This window comes from Equus quagga, chromosome 15 (genome assembly GCF_021613505.1).
Source record: "Equus quagga isolate Etosha38 chromosome 15, UCLA_HA_Equagga_1.0, whole genome shotgun sequence".
NCBI lineage: Eukaryota > Metazoa > Chordata > Mammalia > Perissodactyla > Equidae > Equus > Equus quagga.
The window spans coordinates 19,912,275-19,931,768 of record NC_060281.1 but is presented as its reverse complement, the minus strand read 5'-3'; the positions used below and the strand labels follow the sequence as shown (position 1 = coordinate 19,931,768).

Genomic DNA, 19,494 nt, shown 5'->3' with positions numbered 1-19,494 from the left:
TGGCGCTGCCCGAAAACCATCTGTCACCTGCTCTGACTCATCTAGGCTGAGACTGAATCTCAGAAGTCTCAGGTTTCTTCAGGAAGTTGAGTTCAGAAACCCTTTATGAGATCAGGTTAAGATGACTTTTCTTTGTTGTAAGCATTAATAACTGTCCACAACAAAGCAAATAGGCTGTAATCATCTATTTATGATAGGATTATATTTTCTGGTGATTGGGCATTTAGGAAGTCAAGATATTTTATAGCCATGTTTTTCCACTAAAAGTTTGAAAAAAGTTAAAGTGTACAGTATTAGAAAATATAGTAAACATATTAGGGTTTCTTGATCTGGGAGAAACCAAGACTAAGAAGGAGCCGTGATTAAGGTTAAATGATTGTGAGGGGTGTTGACACGAGCAACACAGATGGATTCTCCAAATAGTGGACTTCAGAACTATAGGAAGCTTTCTAAAAATTGTCCTTTGCTAGGATAACAGCTTATAGGCTGGAAACATGAATGCACAATGGAGGTTCAGTCAAGGTAGCGGTTTTAACAGTGGTGAACGTTTATTGGTTCTTTCCATGTGCTCAGCTCTTTACTCCATTAGCTCATTGAATCTTCATAACAACTTTAGGAGGGTGGTCTTCATACTTATTCCCGTTATACAGATTAGGAAACCTGAAGCTTCAGTAGGTTTATGATTTGTCTAAGGTCACACAGGCCGGCAGTGGAGCTAGTGGTGGTGATGGCTCATTCGCAGGGTAGTACAGAAGGCCTGGGGTGTTTGGAGACCATTACTTTTTCTTTTAAGATTGCATTCCCCTTTTAAAATTACTCATACCAGATCTAGGGAACCCCATATGGCAGTTCTTGTGTTTCATTATCATAGACTCTTAGGAAGGTGACCTTGAAAGAGATGGGCTGGACTGCAGCCCGTCCTCTGAGAGATGAAAACGAAGAGAGATCTGCTCACTTGTTTGGGGATAGTGAGAAGTCAGTTTTGCTAATCGTGGATATCTTCAGGAAGGACCTCTACTAAAAAGCAAAACTATCCTTTAATAGACTGTTCTAGTATATATTCTGGCGTCCAGGAAGTTTATGTAAAAGCTAAAACCCCGCTGATAGAACTTCTTTTATAGCCTAAGGGGAAGTTAGAGAATGACTAATTACTATTTCATTGTAAATCTCCACTACTCACTCAAGCCACCCTGGGAGGGTCACTCAGAGCTGTTTATGGTGTACCTACTGCGTGCCACGCTTTATACGCATGGAATTGTGCTGAGTCCGCTCTTGGAAATCTTCAAGAATAACACTGGGCAACCCAGCCACCTGGAAATTTAGAGTCAGAGGTTTAATTTTTTTCAATAATAATGTTGACTTGCCGTTCACTGTTTATTATTTAATTCTTACAACAACTCTCTGAGATAGTATTATCATACCCGTTTTACAGATGAGGAAATTAAAACTCAGCAACATTAAGGAACACACTCCATGTCACACAGTGGAGCCTTACCGTGTGAGCTCCTAAAGAGAATCATGATAGTTTTAATATAGTACTTTACAGTTATCAAAATGTTTTACTTATGTTATCTCATCTAATTTTGTAAATAAAAATTATAGTGGTTATTACTATACTCACTTTACGGATAGCAACAATCACTTCTATTTATTATATAGTTAATATGTGCCAGGAGTACCAGATAGCTTATCAGATAAGGCCTAGTTCATGTAATGCTCACAACAACCCTAATAAATATCATTATTCCCATTTTACAGATGAGCTGTTGAGGCCCCAAAAGTTTAAGTGCAGTGGGGAGCTGTGATTCAAGCCTGGGCTTGTCTGCCCAGCCAGTCAGTACACACGACTACTTTGCTGTAGTCACTTGACTGTGTATGCTGCCTCATTTTCCAGATGAGGAAACTAAGGTTCAGAGAGTTAGCTACCACAGCTGAGGTCACACAGCTTGTAAACAGCAGAGCTGGGACTCCAACTCAGATCCTCTTGTTAGAAAGCCTGCTTGCTTCCAGCTGTACTGGGCTGCCTCTCTGCACAAGGAGAACTGAAAGGCCGTATCTTATATCGAAGTTAAGTTCCCTAATTCCTCTGTGATGTTTAAACTTTAATAATTTTAGTCATTCTTTATATTTCTTTGTATTTTTTCCCACTTTCAGGGAGGGAGCCCAATACTGCTGGCAACAACACGTGACAGTAGCCGAAGAGACATACAGGTTAAGCTACTTGCTCAGGAAGTCACCTGGTCAAGTTAGATTGACTCAAATCCAAATTTGAGTCCTGTGTGCCCAACTCATTTAGCTGCGTGGTTCTTGTCCTTTTTGTCTGTTGAAAATGTTGCTTGAGAGAAGGCCTTTATGAGGTTGCTTTCTGGGGCTGTAAGGAATGCGTCTTTTTCCATCTGAAGATCATTTACCATTTCTCTGAATAGTGAATTACATTAATGGTTAAAGCAAGGAAGTATGTCAGTATCAGATATATAACAAGGACCACTCACTCAGATTTGAAATGCTGCCAATCTATACAGCCTCAGCCTTGAACATTTTAAAGCACAAAAGTTCGTTACTTTAATGATCAAGTATCCTTTAGATTTCTGAAGGAACGGTTTCTGTTAACCATTTACAGTACTATGCTTTTATTCAAATTGCAAACTCAGGTAAACGTTCCTTAAAATTGAATTGAATGAATTTTTTCTGTATATCTGTTGATATGGTAAACATCAGATAAATATCCAGATGTATTTAATTATTTTGACTGAAGAAAAGTATGTCCTATTTAGACAGTCTTTAAATACATTGTTTCTGAATTGAACACATAAACAAGAAATAGCTGAAACTAAACGGCTTTGACTGTACAGAAAAACTCAGAGGCCATAAAAGAGGAATCATCTCAGAAACACCCTTGTCTTGTTATACTCATTTTTATGTTTAGAAATAAACCTGAGTTGACTGCTCCAGTGTATGAATAATTTTTGAAAATTAAGCTTTTCATTTTCAGAGGCTGATCGGTGATGTGGGAATAATTTTAAACTATTTCGAATGTATTAACTCCAGTTGACATGTGTTTTAACCGTGGAACGATCCCTGTGTCACTGAGTTTTTTGTGAAAAAGACAAGAAGCAATGCTTAGTGCCTCCTATGCTAGCCCTGTCTTCACAGTTTTCTCGTATAGTTCTCACATCCCTGTGCTTCAGAGGTGTGACTCTCCCACCTCCTTTTCCGTAGGGTTGGGGAACTTGAGCCTCAGATTTGCTGAGTAACCCAAGATCACACAGCTGGAAAGCAGAAGTTCCAGAACTTGAACCCAATTCCCCACGTTCCAAAATCCCTGGATATTCTCTTATTCAAAGCCATCTTGTGAATGGCTTGGTATCTTAGAATTTCAACAATTAACAAAAAAAATCTTAATATTAGCAAAAAAACCAAACCATGTTAAGAGAAATTTGCTTATGTTTCTATTTGATTAGCCCTCAAATAAGAATGAAACAGTTTGAAATACACACTTCTTTGCCCTGGAAACATATAGCAACTTTACTTTGCTTCTGTAGACTGAAGCTCTTTGGGTAAATCTTCTTGGCCTGGAGTTTCTTCTTCAGAGAAACGCCACAGAGACACATCAAAGATATCGTCAGTGCCCAGCAGTTAGCTCTAACAAGTTGGCTGCCCATTATTTTTATTATTACAGTGACTATAGGTGACACTAGGTCACATTCCAAACATGTGACATCTTTTCGGCAGATCTCAATAGGATTAAAGACATTTCCCTGTTCTCCTGTTTTGGGTCATTTTCTTACGTCAGAAACTCATATGTTTAACATTGAAACTGGATGGTGATGAAGCTTTTCCGTTCCTGATGGTAGCTGACTTTGAAATTAAGCTGTGTCTTTTTCTTAAAGGTGATTTTCTGGCGTAGCTTTAGCATGAAAATAATATAACCCGCTCCCCTCTTTTCTGTTCTTCTTACCTGCTGCCCCCTCTGTTCCCATCTCTACCCTGACCCTCCTAACCCCCATGCTAGAAAGTGCCATCCCGTTGCCTTGCCTGGAAAGAAAATGAACTGTGCATGGAATCATGTACTTTAAACACCAAAAAGCATGTCTGAAAGATAGTAGCTGGATCTGCAGCAGTAAAAGACACAGTCTGCCTGTTCTTTAACCAAGTTAATTGTTCAAAAAAAGGTCTAACTTTAGGGGGAAAAAAAGCAACATATGTTCATCGGAGTAATATTAGGAAATACAGAAAATAAATAAAATAGAATTCAACTTTGTAAAGATAATCGAAGCAGACCATTTTCTAAATGACTGTTACACTTTCCAAATAGAAATATTTATATGAGAGAGAGATAAATAGTCCTTATGCATGATCCATTTTGTTGCTTTCATCGAGACTTGAAGTCTAGAAAGCTTTGTGCTATGCAGGGCCTGAAAGGGTGGGGTTGCAGGAAAGAAATAGTCCTTATATGGTCTCATTTTTTTTTCTGCTTTATCCTTTCTAAGTTTTGGGTTGCGTGTTCTAAGGCCACAGTGGCTGATATGCTAAAGACTTTTCTTCTTTTTCCCAGACCCCAGGCAGGCACAGTCTCCCCCGCCGTGGTCGTATGACCAGTCTTACCCCTCCTACCTGAGCCAGATGACGTCCCCGTCCATTCACTCTACAACCCCGCTGTCTTCCACACGGGGCACGGGGCTTCCTGCCATCACCGACGTGCCCAGGCGCATTTCAGGTAAAGACCGCACTTTAACTGGAAACCCACTCTCGTGCAGGGGTGGGGTTGGGGTTGCAGGATGGGCCAAGGCTGTTGTGTCTACACCCACAGGAACTCTCTATTAGAGCCATGGGGGCAATGTGACAAGGGGCAAACCGGGTCTTCTGAGGTCAGGGTTATCAAAGACTCGAACACTTTGAGTCAAGAGACTGAAAATCCACCAGAGATGGCCCAGTTTTCTTAAGACGATATTTAATGCCCCCCAGTTTTAGTCCTGCTGAATTGTCTCCCATTTGGTGGGCATTGTCTCATAACTAGGGCCTTCTCCTGAGGGTCTTATGCCAGGCCTTCCTCTGCTTGCATTCCTTTCCTTTCCTAACATCTGCCTGTAAACCAAATTACAGATTGAGGGCGCAGCCCTCCATTTCTAAAGGCTCTTCAATCCCAGGAGTGCACGCTAGCCAGCTCCAGGAGACAGCACCTGCACGCTAAAGATCCTCATCAGAAACTAGTCATTAGAAGTGCAGTGGGGCCTGGAAGGGTCTACAAGGTGATATGTGGCCTCTGAGTGGCCAGCTCATGGCGGAGGCAGCCTTCCCATGAGTCCTGTGGCTCACTGCTGTCGCTCTCGTCAGGGCAGCCCCAGTGCTCCCAGAGCCACGGCTCCAAAGTCACCAAAAAACCTGTGGCTCATGGTGGAACTGCATGTGGCAAACACCCTGGCTGCTTCTCTCTTTCGTGGAGAATTCATAGAGAGCCAGGAAGTGTCCACCAAGACTTCAAACTGACAAGCAGAAAAAAGTTAAAGGCTCTTGGCCAACCATGTGAGTCCTGTGAATAAAAAAAACCTCTCAGTATACCCTGGACATACAGACTCCACATCGCGCCCCATAAATAAAGAAGTAGACCCACAGAGACACACACAGCTGGATCCTGTGTTTGTCAGACACTCTTCTCAGCGTTCGGGCCCCGTGCACCTGTTTGACTCCTGGCCAGGTTAATGCCTTTCTTTCTTTCTCTTTGTGTTTCTGTCTCTGTTTCTCTCCCTCTCTCATTTTCTGCAAAGCTCGAAGCCGTTACTCACTCCGCTGAGTTGCATCACTGACAGGCTGAAGCTCCACCAGCCGGCTTGCAGGTTTTGATTAGTTCAGACTCCTTTATTTCTTTCAACTTGGGAGGAGGGAAGGCTTTGTTTCTCAAGCAAATAGCAGGCAAGGGCTCTTTGGTCCTAGTGCCTTCACATTTTCTGCAGCAGACGGACTCCCGTAGGGGTGAGTAGGGAAAGAAGAGGGGTGGAGGGAGAATGGCGATACTCTGTGGAAAACCATGTCACCACCTTCCATTCTGACTGCCCTTGTCATCTTCACGAGTCACATGGTATTTATTGGGAGATTGTGCAGAGTGTAGAATTTAGTTATCATTTCCCTCAGCTGGAATGACTACCTCCTTTAGGCAAACGTCCATTAAAGACACGGGAAAGGATGAGTGAGGCACAGGGGGATAGCGAGGCTGATGTGGGATCCCAGCTCAGTGTTGGATGGTGTTGAGTTAGTTCTGGTCATTCCTGCTGTATATTACACTGAGTCCGTCTCTTTCACATAGGGCCAAAATGACACTTTGCCAGCACAGATTTGTGCAAACTTGCTTCTGTTTAGGGTCCTCTAGGCCTTCCACCTGTCCAACCCTCTGTGGCTGAAGCAGATTTTGCTGTTTGTCCTCTGGCAGTACCTGGAGGAGAAAACCTCAGAGAGTGATTAGCTGTAGAGACGCTTGTTACAGCGTTTTCTCACTGAGGTGTAGTCGCGTATGAACTCAATGGGAAAACCATTGAAAATAACACTGAAAATGCTGCATCAATGGGTCGTCATTATTGTCTGTCATTGACATGTGTCATATAGAACAGCCAGATTATTTTGAGCCAGTTTACTGATAATTACTTAAAACGTTTCTGCAAACTAATCTATACAACTGTTCCCATTTCACAGAGGAGGCAGCAGGAGCAGAAACTGGTTAATTATCCAGCCATATGTTGAGCTGAGGCCAAAGGTAGAAACGAGCCTCTGCTTTAAACTGGTTTAAAACTGAGTCGGGTCCAGTTTTTTCTTCCCGCCCCAAACATTCTATGAGTTGCTCCTGGCGGAGTAACATGGTGCCAGGCTGGGAGGTTCTGTATAAACATTAAAGCAAAGAGAACAGAAAATCCCTCCTGTCAGCAGTAGGGAAAGAGCGAGAAAGAACTGGATGTGGTCTGTCAGGGGACTGGAGGAAGGCTGATTGACCTGACCTTACTCTTGGGTGTAGGGCTGTGCCACCAGAGCGCTGTCTAGTGGACTTGGGGACCACGTCCTCTGGAGGGAGCACCATTTCACTTCCCTGGGGACTGGTCCTAGGAACCTCCTTGGAGAGGAGCCTGTCTCATGGCTTCCGAGGTGCCAAGTTGCATAGTTTCTGTCCTGAATATCTAAAGCTGGCCCTAAGGTCCAAGATGCTATTTCTCTGTAACAAGGGCAGCTAAAATATTAACTTCCATCTCCATCTCCAAGCAGTTGTGTGTTCACTTTTTGAGATGCTTTCCAGAGTTGTTCATGTTTTTGTGTAGAGAAATCACTTCTCATCTCCCTATGTGAAGGGATACACAAAATATTCTCATATGATCTCGAGTGACAAAGAATGAAATCCCTCACTTAGCCACTAGGATTGGAGGTTCAGACCCAGGTTTGAATCCCAGCTCATACATGTATCAGGCAAGTTTCTTAGCTCTCTGAAACTTCATTTTATTATTTGTAAAATAGGGGTATAGAATTTATGTCTTAGGGTTACTGTGACAATTAAATAAGATGCTTCATGTAAAGTGCTCAGGACAGGCCTGACACACAGTATGTGCTAAACAGATTGTAGCTGATATTGTGAAGCTAAAATTGTTGAGTATAAATTGTATATCTATATGTAATTTGCAGGTAAGCCCTAGCTTAAATGAATCAAGTAGATAAAAATCTAAACTTTTAAAGGGGAGTATTTGCTTTTTAAAATGAATCAGCAGAGGGTATTTAAAATTAAAAAAAAAAACCCTTGAAATATGTAAATGAGTTAATACCCACATGAAATTCATAAAGCACTTAACAGCACCTAGCACATACAAGTACTCAATAAATGTTTACCATTGTTATTGTTATTATCCTATAGATTTATAATGAGTATTTATAGAGCTAAAAGCAATTGGGAGCCATTCACAAAAAGTCAATAAAGCACTAAGAGAAAATAACGTTCAATTATAGTATCAGAAAATAGAAAACATTAAGTTACATTTATATATAACCTGACACAATAATGTTCTTTTTGAAAGGATCGTAGGAATAAAAGCAGCCAGAAAGCTTTCAGAAAGAACTACTTCTAAAGAAACTCTGTTTCATCCTAAATGACCATTCCAAAGACAGACCCTGATTTAATCTATTTAAAGACCTTCAGAGAATCCAGTTTTACAACGTCCTTTTTTGGTATCCTTTCTTCTGAGTAATTTTTCAAGTGTGGCTACACGTGCTAGAACCTACTGAGTTACAATAATGACAATGATATTATCTTTTATAGTTCCTGTAGTCTCTCTCAAATCCTTTATGGAAGCAAAGTGTAAATAAAATAGGATGATAAAGACATGTTACCCATAATCTCTACTTTACTGCAAAGACAGATAGAAAACCAGATGTCTTCAAGTTCATAGGTGCAATACAAAGATTCAGGAAATATTTCCTTAACCCTGACTAGCCTTAAATATTGTAACAAGAACAGTAGCAGTTACAGGTTTACACTGAACAATGAGTTATTGTCGTGTAATTGACTAATAGGGTCTACCTTATTGTAATGAGTTGAGGTCCTATTCAGCTGAATTAAAAAATTAAGCACAACTTATCAGAAGCCAGTCTAGAGATGGGACAGTGCAGGGGAGGCCCTGGAGGGCTTGGTGCCCTCCCCCATCATACTTACTGTGACAAGTGTGGCCTCATCACATAATCATCTGTATTTAAGTAACACCCTCCACCCCTGAGTGATTTTTATGCATTATCTCATTTCATCTAATTTGGCCCTAAAAGAATATTCACTGAACAGAGGTAGCCAAAGTTACTTCTCACTGATTCTATTGAAGAGCAAGATGTGGTAAGCGAGGACCGATGAACCTGAAAACAACCCACAGCATTGCATATCTTTAGCATTGTAACGGCGTTATCACTCATGACATTTCTGATGTTCAGAGCACTTGTGAGGCTTGACACAAAGAATATAATTACTTTTTTGGAGGTCATTACAAAATACTACGTAAATAAGTAATTACTGACTTTCAAAAAGTCTTTAATGTGATTATCCTACTATGAAAAGAAGCTCAACCGTTTATTGAGTCTGAGTCTTTGACTTGTGGGTCAGAGCATGAGCTATTGTTAGCCTCCTAACAGGGACCCCGCATAGGTTAATGTTTATGTAGGGTCCCCATCCCATCCATCTGCGTGAAGTAGCTGAGATTAACCGAAGTCCCTACCACTCTTGGGCACACGTGAGGAGGAAGAGATTTACACAGGCCTTTTTGTGTGGTCTTGGCCATAGTGCCCATGGGCCTCCCTAATGCTTTCTAGAGGTCTCTTAGAGACCTAGAATCCACGCGTCAGAGAGCCAAGGGAAGGGTCATACAGCTTGTCTGCCTCAGTTACTCTGCGAGAGGCCGGTACAGGTTCTGTCCATGATTTTTCCCTGCATTCGTAGCATTTTGTTTTACATAAGACAAGAGTTAAGAACTGTAATCTTTTTGAAGGTTATTTTTTTTTTCTGTTTAAGCAAATACTCTTAAATTTCTTCTTTCCAAATATTTAAATATCAAAAAATTCCACTTAATCAACTTCACAGGACTATTAAAGATGTCTCCTTTTTTATGACTCTAGTCGTTAAACTATAATATTTCCAAGGTCAGCAGACTAGGCATTAGTCTAATAAATAAAGTTACTAAAAATTATTTTATTACCATCACAAAATCTAGAAATTGCCGGTGGAAAAGTTCCATTTGATCACTCAAGGTCCATCGGGGGAATCGTTTCATGTCGTTTCAAACCCAGCAGTGTTTGGTGCAGTTCATTTTTAAATGAACTTACAACCGAATTTCTGTCTAGTCCTAGTGCTCTGAGTCAAGTTTGGAAACCAGCAGCTTCGGTGATGTGCCAAGTATATATGGGCATTTATTTCAGCAGGGCCGTTCGTAACTCACAGGAGGGAATGACGCCTTAAGAGAAGTTAAAAGGAAAACGCCAGCAATTAATACTAATAAACCAGAAAGTTAAAGCAAATGCAACAGAACACTAGAACATCTACTTTTTACTACAGAAACATTCCTTGATTAAGAGCCACCTGTTTGCTAGACACACCTCTGCCACAGCAGCCACGGGCAAGTGATTAAGTTTAATAGGAGCCACTCTTATTTAGAAGACGTTCTCTGTTTAAAGCCACAGAGGGGGAAGTTATTAAATTTAATGGACCCTAAACAAAGGCAGTCCCTGTGTTACCAATTAAATGTTCAATATTCTTCTCTATCGTATCGACTGGGATTGGTTGGGTTATTTTTGCAGTCTGTAAGTTGAAATTCATGTTGCTTTCTCTAAACATGAGCTACCTTCCAACACGAGCAGGTGATGTTTTCATCTTGCTGCTGTGGGCCCAGGTTCAGGGCATACCTGGACCTCAGTTTACTGTAACTTTTGAGTTCCTCATCCTGAGGACCCAGGAGGTGGTTTCCATTCCTACTAGATCTAGTTGGCCCGGCTCACGAAGTTGACTAAACATGGTTTTATGACTAGTCACAGCTATTTGTAGCCAGACGGAGGTACCAAAGCTCAGAATGAAACCTGCGTACATGGTTTGACCCTGATTTTGTACATGGCTCTTAACAGTTGTTTTTGTGAGGATTTATTTTTGATACGTGTACAACCACCCACACATGGAGAGAAGATTTAGTAATGAAAGGAATCATGCTTATGCAGGGAAGGCAAAGACACGGTTATAAATTTTATTGAAAGGTTTGCTACAATCCCTTTCTTTTCATAGAAGAAAACTTGGGAGCTTGACCTGCACTCAATGAATGTATTAATGCAAATTTTCTAATGATACAGTGGCTTCAGTGGTTCACTGAGACCTGAGAAGAGGGTGGAGGCAATTTAACTGAGGAAACCCGAGTTTTAGTTTCATTGTCACTGAAGATTCTTTGCACTGGTCTCAGATGTATCAGTTAATCTACCGATCCACTGCCTCAGTGGTCCCGTGTGAGCAAGTTACTCCCAATTGCCCATCCACAAGTCTCAGAGGTTCTGCAAGGAGTAGGTTGATGTCTGTACAGGAATTGGTGGTTCTGAGGACTTTTAGTAAAGAAAGCTTGCCTTACCTGATAAGTGCCAGTGGAAAAACCAAGTCGTGTCATTAGCTTCAAAAAAGTAGGAACATACTATTATATATATTTGCTTTTAAATTAATATTTTATGGTTTAAAGCAGTTTTAGATTTACAGAAAAATTGAACGTAAAGTACAGAGTTCCTATATCACTACATCCAATCCCCCTCTCCCCGCCCCAACCTGCCACTTTCTCTTATTAACATCTTGCATTTGTGTGGTACGTTTGTTACAACGGATGAGTCCATTTTGATACGTGATTATTAACTAAAGTTCATACTTACATTAGGGTTTCCTCTCAGTGTTGTGCATTCTGTGGATTTTGCCAAAAGCATGATGCCATGTATCTGCCATTAGAGAGTCAGACAGAATAGTTGCATTGCCCTAAAAATGCCCCGTGCGCCACCTGTTTAGCACTCCTCACCTGCCCCTTGGTCTGATCTTTTTCCTGTCTCTCTGTTTTTGCCCTTTCCAGAATGTCATATAATTGGAATCACACAGTATGTGGCCTTTTTGGCCTGGATTCTTTCACTTAGCAATGTGCATTTAGGGTTCCTCTGTCTCTTTTCATGGCTTGAATGCTCATTTCTTTTCACCACTGAATAATATTCCATTGTCAGGATGTTACAACATTTGTAAAAACCTCAAGACTGCCCTCCTCGCACCTAGGAATACCACCATCCCATTTCCTTTTGTCTCTCACTTTGTCAGTGGTATTTCTTTATAGAAAGCATTTCATGCATTCCTTCCTGGGGAAACACTTCCTCTGTCACAGCAACTGTCAGCAAATGGTCCAGATTATGGTTTTCCATATTTTTGGTCCATTTTTTAATTAAAATATTTTTCTTTAGTTTTACCCAAAGACAAAGCCCTAAACATTTACCTTTAAGTAGTCATTCACATCAATTCAAGTACAGAACAGATCCAGCTAAAACTAACAGTCCGTTTATGTGGCTACTTGGCTGTCTCCCTAAACAGTCAACTCTTGTAGGTAAAGGATGCGCCTTTCTTCTTACGAACGCCTGGCATTCCTTAAGTGTGCTATGCTGTTTCACACTTCCATGCCAGCCCGCCTCTCTGCGTCAGCTGGGCAGGCCCTGTGGATCCTGCTCAGGCCTCCCTTTCCCGACCGTCACTTCCCTCAAAGTGAGTCACTCTTTCATCTGCACTCATCCGTTTGTCATTTGTGTGCTTTGGACACATCTCTGATGTGTACGTATCTCCCATTGGTATAGTAATTTGATTACATGCCTTTCCCCTTTTATAGGACGTAAGCTTCTCAAGGACAGTGACTGAGTCTCACATAGTCTTAAATCCTTATAACCTGGCACAGTTTTCAGCACATAGTAGTTGCTCAGTAAATGTTTAATAACCAGATGTTAGTGAGAAAGAAGATAGGAAAAAAAAAGAGGAAGATAGGCATGTAGAAGAAAAAAGGGAAGAAGACATGGAAAAATAAGAAAGAAAATTTTGTTCACCTGGAACAAGAAAGTAAGGGCAAAACAAGAGAAACTTTTATTGCTGATAAGGACAGGAAATAGCACAGTGAGAGTGTGCATAAGCAGTATATATTTTTATCTCCAAGTCTTTTTGCAATGTGTTTCGTATTTAGAACACATATCAAGACTGCATCTGTTTCCAGAACTTGCTGCTAACAGTTAGTAATAATGCCAAGACATACTTTAGGTCCAACTTGAAACCAAATGATCAAATAGAATTTTTGACTTCTAATTTAGAGTCTGACATTAATTATAGCTGTCATGTAATAAAGTGTCAAAGTCTTTTCTAAGAAAATGATGGAAATTATATTAGCTAAGCTGTAAACTGAGGCAAAACTATTCCTCTTAAACAAAGCAAAACATCTGCTTTGGACAACTATCATTTCTCACAAAGTCTTATCTTCTTTAGGCTGAATTTTTCCTGTATTCCCCCACCCCCTGCTCTTTTGAAACCCTTGCTGTGTGATAGGGTTTCAAGTCACCTCATCATCCTGGTCAGTGGTCTCTGGGCACACTAGAGTTTGTCGGTGTCCTTCTTAGTGCCTGGAACCCAGAAGCAAACTCCTTCCTTCTTGACCTCTGTTAGTGCAGGCTGTGGCCTTAGTCCTTTGATAACCGTGTCAAGCTGCATTCTCCCATCTTTTTACTTTTACAGTTGTTTTTTAGATCCAAGAATGACATTTCACAGTTATTCCTGTTAGCTTTTGTCTTCTTTAATTCAGGTACTAGTTTCTGCCTGTCAAGTACTTTTTGGATTTTTATAATGTCACCCAATAAATTTGTAGCCCGTTGCCTTCCTTCCTACCTGGGATGTTTTTCTTTAATTCATCTCAGTCATTTCAAGTCGGCTCAACAAATTCGTGGTATATACTTAAAATGTGCTTAAGCAGACGATGAATAAAAATGAAATAGAAGACCTCATCTCTGCCTTCAGGAAGCTTTCAGTCCCGTTTAGGAGATGACATAAGGCCAATATGACATGGTTACACTATGATACCAGCCTGTGCAGATGCCAGAATATGCCAAAAATGCTCAGGATTCTAGTGAAAGGAGATTTCTCTTGCCCCTAGGCATAATCAGTTTAAAACCTTCTCCTTCAGGAAAAAAAAAATCAGTTTTCTTCTGCTCAGATTATACTTTTACTCTGAATTGCTTCAACAATTACATTTTCAACTGAAAAAAAATTACACTTGTTGACATGAGTGGTTTCATAACGTTTCTTAAGATATGGCAAGAACATATAAATCTTCTCTTTATCCAGCTGGATTGAAAGCTCCGGCCTGCTGATCCTGTGCGCTCTTCCTGTCGCTCCTAGGTTCATGCTCTGCGTGTAGATGCTCATGGGAAGTACTTGCACACAGCAGAAAGGGACCCAGTAGCCAGTGCTGCCTGCTTCAGGGTTGCTTATGCTGTGACCATTGTTAGGAATCAGCTAATAGATCCAGAAGTGGGGCTGTAGAGGCGACTAATGACAGTTGCCATTTACCTTCACTTCGTATTCCATATATACAAATACAGTCCCAGCATGTGATTATATTACAGAATTTTCCACTGTCTCTTTTAAAGTGAAGCAACACTGTTAGCTCTCTGTGCTAGAACATATACAAGTACCTATGCCTGTATTCACCTATTACCTTCAGAATGAATATACATGTAAATATTCTTGATTGTTTGGGATGTTAATAAATATCAGCCAAGGTTCTACTTTTTTCAGGAAAAATAGGGCCATTGAAACTCCCATGTCTCAGTATTATTTTGTTACTTCGTTGAGCATTGATTTCTCAGGAAATGCTAATTGATCACTGCTGGTAGAAAAGGGAAAGAAAAACTACATGATTATTTTAAGTTAGTTTTTAGGTTTGTTAATATGTAGAGCTAGTTATAAGGGGAAATTTAGAAAAATATACATGAAAGAGGTAACTGAACAAGTAAAAAGTCTTTTTATAATTAAAAGCTTATACAGTAAAATGCAAATGACAGCACTTTAATTTGAATTGTTCAAAGTCATTTTTGGACAGCATTTTATTTCACATAGTTCAAAGTCATTTTTAGACTCCTTTGTTTTCTTGAAAAACCAATAGGAAGGCATATATTATTAAACTGGGTCAGAATTTAAGTGACTCCGTCTCAGGCAAATCTAGGATCCCATTTGACTGTACTGTCTAAATTATTTTAATGTGACTCAAGAAATTTGTGAATCTCAAATCCATGAAAGTCGCATAAATTAAAATAAATTGCTGGTCAGGCAACATTGTCCTGAATATCTCAAAGGATTTTTTTTAAACAGAAAGGTGTCATATCTTTTCCAGAGAGACTTGGGCCTTGAGTGACCAATTTAGAAACGCAGCCAAACGTGGTAGACTGGGATAAGACCAGGTTTCTGAATCCAAAGTTCATGCTCCCTCTCCAACCAAAATGGTCTCTGTTCCAGCTCCCTGCTGTAATTAGTAATAATGCTATAGTGAATGGAATAATCATAACAAATATAATGATGGTTCTAAAGACTCCACCTTGTGCCAAGAAGAACAGTGATTCACAATAAATCAATAGTCAACCCATTGATGTGGTCACAATAAATCCATACGTAATTAAGAAGAACCTTTTCTAAATAAAAACTACAAAGGAAACAAAAATAGGCTTGGAAGAGAGGAAAACATCTGATAATGGTGTTGTGGTACTCAGCATTAAAAAACAAACCTGTAAGCTCCCAAACTACACCTTAGGAAAACAGTACATTCTCAGTGTTGCTTAAAGGCGCAGTGGAGAGTTGGCCTAAAAGGCTCCATAAAGGAAGAATTTGCCCCCCGGGCAGTCAACAGAGAAAGCTGGAGCTGTGTTCCCACCTTAGAAGTTGGTAGGTGTCACAGGCACCGCACTTTGAAGCGTCAGTTGGGTCTTAGGTTTTGACAATCTGTCTTCCAGTTGGTGCATTTAGACCATTGACATTCAAATTGATTATTGATATAGTTGGATTAATATCTTCCAGTAATAGTTGTTATTGTTTTCTATTTATTGTCCTTGTTCTTTATCCTATTTTTGTCTTCCACTCTTTTTCTGCCTTTTTGGTTTTAATGTAATGTTTTATGTGATTCCCTTTTCTCTCCTTTCTTGGCATATCAGTTATACTTCTTTTTTTTGACCTTTGCTTTTTAGTGACTGCCCTAGAGTTTGCAATACACACGTACAACTACTCCAAGTCCACTGTCAGTAACACTATACCACTCCATGGGTATGTGAGGACCTTATAATCTATAAACATATGTGTGTGGGTTTTGTGTGGACATAAGTTTTCAACTCCTTTGGGTAAATGCCAGGAAATGCAATTGCTAGATCACATGGTAAGAGTATGTTTAGTTTTGTAAGAAACTGCCAAACTGTCTCCCAAAGTGGCTGCACCATTTTGCATTCCCATCAGCAATGAGATTTTTCATTGTTCCACATAATCTCGTGTCTTTATATTTAAAATGAGTTTCTTGTACAGTCTTTTTTTTTTTTTTTGAGGAAGATTAGCCCTGAGCTAACATCTGCTGCCAATCCTCCTCTTTTTGCTGAGGAAGACTGGCCCTGAGCTAGCATCCATGCCCATCTTCCTCTATTTTATGTGGGACGCCTGCCACAGCATGGCCTGATAAGCGGTGCGTAGGTCCACACCCGGGATCCAAACCGACCACCCCCAGGCTGCTGAAGTGGAATGTGCGAACTTAACCGCTGTGCCACTGGGCTGGTCCCCCATACAGTCTTGTTTTTTTGATCCACTCTACCAATCTCTGTCTGAATTGGTGCATTTTGACCATCGGCATTCAAAGTGATTATTGATATAGTTGCATTACTGTCCCTGTGAAGGGTTAGTAAAACCTCAGATAACCTCTTTAATGCAGGAAACGAGTGAAGCATTTAAAGTGGGGCATGCATCCCAAAGGAGGCTGGAACCCAACACTGATAAAATAGCAGCTGCTCAATAAAACAGTGCTGAATTGATTTGAGATATCAGAAAACCTTTTCTTCTAAGGCCGGGCACATGGCACAGTGATTGAACCCTCATAGCGTCATTGCGGTGCGTGGAAACAGCGCTTGATGGGGAACAGAGCAGCCTGTCGTCTAATTTTGGATATGCTTCTGAGTTCTGAAGCAGGTCACTTACTGTCTGTGGCTCTTCGTTTCCTTGTGTGTGAAAGGAGTTAGTCAGGCTAGATACTCTCCAAGGTACATCGTAAAGCTTTGAATGTCCGTGATTCTAAAATAAGGCCTGAAAGGTAGATTTCTCACAGAAAGATTTAGTAATCAGCACATCAGAAAACTAAATACTGCCGCCCGTAGTAGGAGTAAAAGCTAGTATAGGGTTTGATTTATGAACTAAATAAACAGGAGTCACTACTACAGGTGTCGAGGAAAGCTTTGTTTTGTGCTTCAGTTAATTCTCGTGAGAAGCAGCCTAAGATGAGGTTAATTAATGCCGAAGAACTATACACACATTCAGACCCTAACACTTGCCCACAGCTGCACTTCTGTTCAAGCTGAAGCCTCATATACGTGAATGTGTGTCAGAGGCTGCAGACAGATTTTGAAACCCCAGCTTTAATTTAAAATTAGGAACTTACTTTATATATATAAAAGGAGCTTATTTTATTGATATTTTCTATACCACATGGTTTTATTTAACTTATCTGTGCTACTCCCTCTTTACCTGAGAATGGTTATAATGAAGTGTAATTTATCTCACTGGAGGAATGAGAATCTTAGAAGCTACAGGTTACTGAAACAAAAGAACAGGTGAATTCTGTTAATAATAGAATAAATGGGATCAGAAAAACAGACTTTCTGTATTCAAGAACTTAGATATATTTAGAGAAAATATGATTAGAATTATAACCAAGTTCCTTTTAGTGAAACATTGCTATCATAGTGTTTTATGACCACATGATAAAAATCTTTATTCATATAAATTATTACCAGCATTAAGTTTACTCATTTATTGACATTGTTCTAGCCACTGGAGATGCAGTGATGAGTAAGACAGTGAATACAGGGAGCTTTTTCTTCTGGCTTATGACGTAGTGATTAAACACTCAGTCTTTGGATCCAGACTCCTGGGTTTAAATCAAGGCTTCTTTACTCACTAGCTTGTGATCTTGGGATGTTACCAATTTCTTCCTCTGTAAAAGGGGCTTCAAAAGGTTGTTATGAGGACTGAAGGATGGTTAATGTATGTAAAGCCCTTAGAATAATGCCCGGCACTTGTTAATGTCAGCTGTTACAGGGGAAGGGTAGGCAAATGAAAATAAGACAATATTATCTAGGGATATGTACTATGAGAAAAGTAACATAGGGTGACGTGATGAGGAAGAAACGTTTAAGCTGCGACCAGTGACAAGGAGGAGTTAGCCCGTGGAGATCATTCCAGGCAGGAGGGAAGCTGGCGCAGGGGCCCGTGGGTGGGAAGAAGAACGCTGGCAGCTGGGGAGTGTGTGTGGTGAGATGACATCAGAGATCTGGGCTGCTCCGGGCCGTGCAGGGCCTCTCCTGGTCAGGAGGAGAAGTTGAATTTGCTGGGACGGGCAGTGACAAGCCACTGGCAGATTTTAAGCAGGGTCATGATGTCAGCAGATTTCTGTTTTCAAAAGGTCGCTCTGGCTGTTTGGGGGAGAACTGTAAGGGGCTGTAAAGGGATGAGGGAAGAAGCAAGAGTGTGCTGGGGGGCTGTGGCAGTCACCTTGGTGGGAGGGTGGTGGCTGTGCTTGCCTGGAAGTGGTGGGGACGGAGACACTCTCTGAGTTGGAGAGGGTATTTTGCCTTTATCATCAAAATATTTTAGTAATGCTTTCCCCAAATTGTTAGTTTACTTTGAAAGGAGTAATATTGCATCTTATAAGATTTTAGTTAATGTTTAGACATTGTTCACACACCCTGTCGTGAAGTGGTAGTTCAGGAATTGCTTGATTTATTAGGTGAATACAGAACCAGCAACCTGGAAAATTCAGGCTAGAAGTCCATTTTGAGAGCTGAAATATGTGGTTTGATTGTTTTCACTGATACCTTAGTCTGATTATTTCCGGTAGCTCCCCTTCCTGGGCACTGTGCAAACCCAGATTTCAGTGCAGTGAAGGGCAATGATGAGATGAATTTGGGGGTCTGACCAGCATGATATGTTCTTCTCACCTCTTAAAATATAGATAGGGTGTTGTTATATCTTTCACAGTCTTTATACACACTAATTCATTTTACTGCTTTTAAGATGGAATGAAATGAAAACCACACATTGGTGTGACCAGGCTGGCTGTGCGGGTGCTCATTAGCTGATCTACCAGATGTGGCAGCAGCCCTGAAGTGAAGAGACTCCTGGGTGAGGGGGTAGTGGTTGGTTCCATCAGGTTTGCAGGCTAACATCCTGCGTTTGAGAAAAGTGATGCCGGTGAGACACCAGCGCTCCTCCTCCCTGTGAGTGGGGTCAACACCCAGGACAGCGTCTTCCCGGAGGATGAGAAACTGGGGCAGATATTAAACTGGAAAGAACTTGAGTTGATGAGGGACGAGGCCCTTGTTCTAAGCAGACTCTCATAAGCACAAACTAAGGTAAAGGAGGAAGCTTTAAATAGCTGAGACTGTTAGCGTAGCTGTTGCCGTCAGCTGTCACTCCCTTCTCAGGTCCTTTAACCCTGCCTTAAAAAGAGACTCTTTCCTCCCCCCAGCCTTCAGTTTGGGCTCTAGAAACTGGCTTCAAGATCTTATGAAGATATGAGCAGTTCTTCTTACATTTCCTGTTTGAAAAGTAACAAAAGTCCTGCTGTGGGTGGACACGAGCTTCCTCCTCTTCCTGGAATCCCAAGGTGCACAGGTGTGCGTGCTGAAGACCGTTACAGACGTTTGTTAGTTCTTTATAAGGGA

The 19,494-nt window shown here is 40.8% G+C and overlaps 1 protein-coding gene across 6 annotated transcripts in view; it reads left to right on the top strand.

Annotated features, from left to right (window-relative positions):
* Window positions 1-19,494, top strand: part of RUNX2 (RUNX family transcription factor 2) — a 226,177-nt gene that overhangs the window by 82,097 nt on the left and 124,586 nt on the right. For all 6 annotated transcript variants that reach the window (XM_046639745.1, XM_046639744.1, XM_046639741.1 and 3 more), the window contains one exon: window positions 4,556-4,717. In XM_046639745.1, the coding sequence (XP_046495701.1) occupies window positions 4,556-4,717 (162 nt within the window). The remainder of the gene's footprint in view (window positions 1-4,555; window positions 4,718-19,494) is intronic.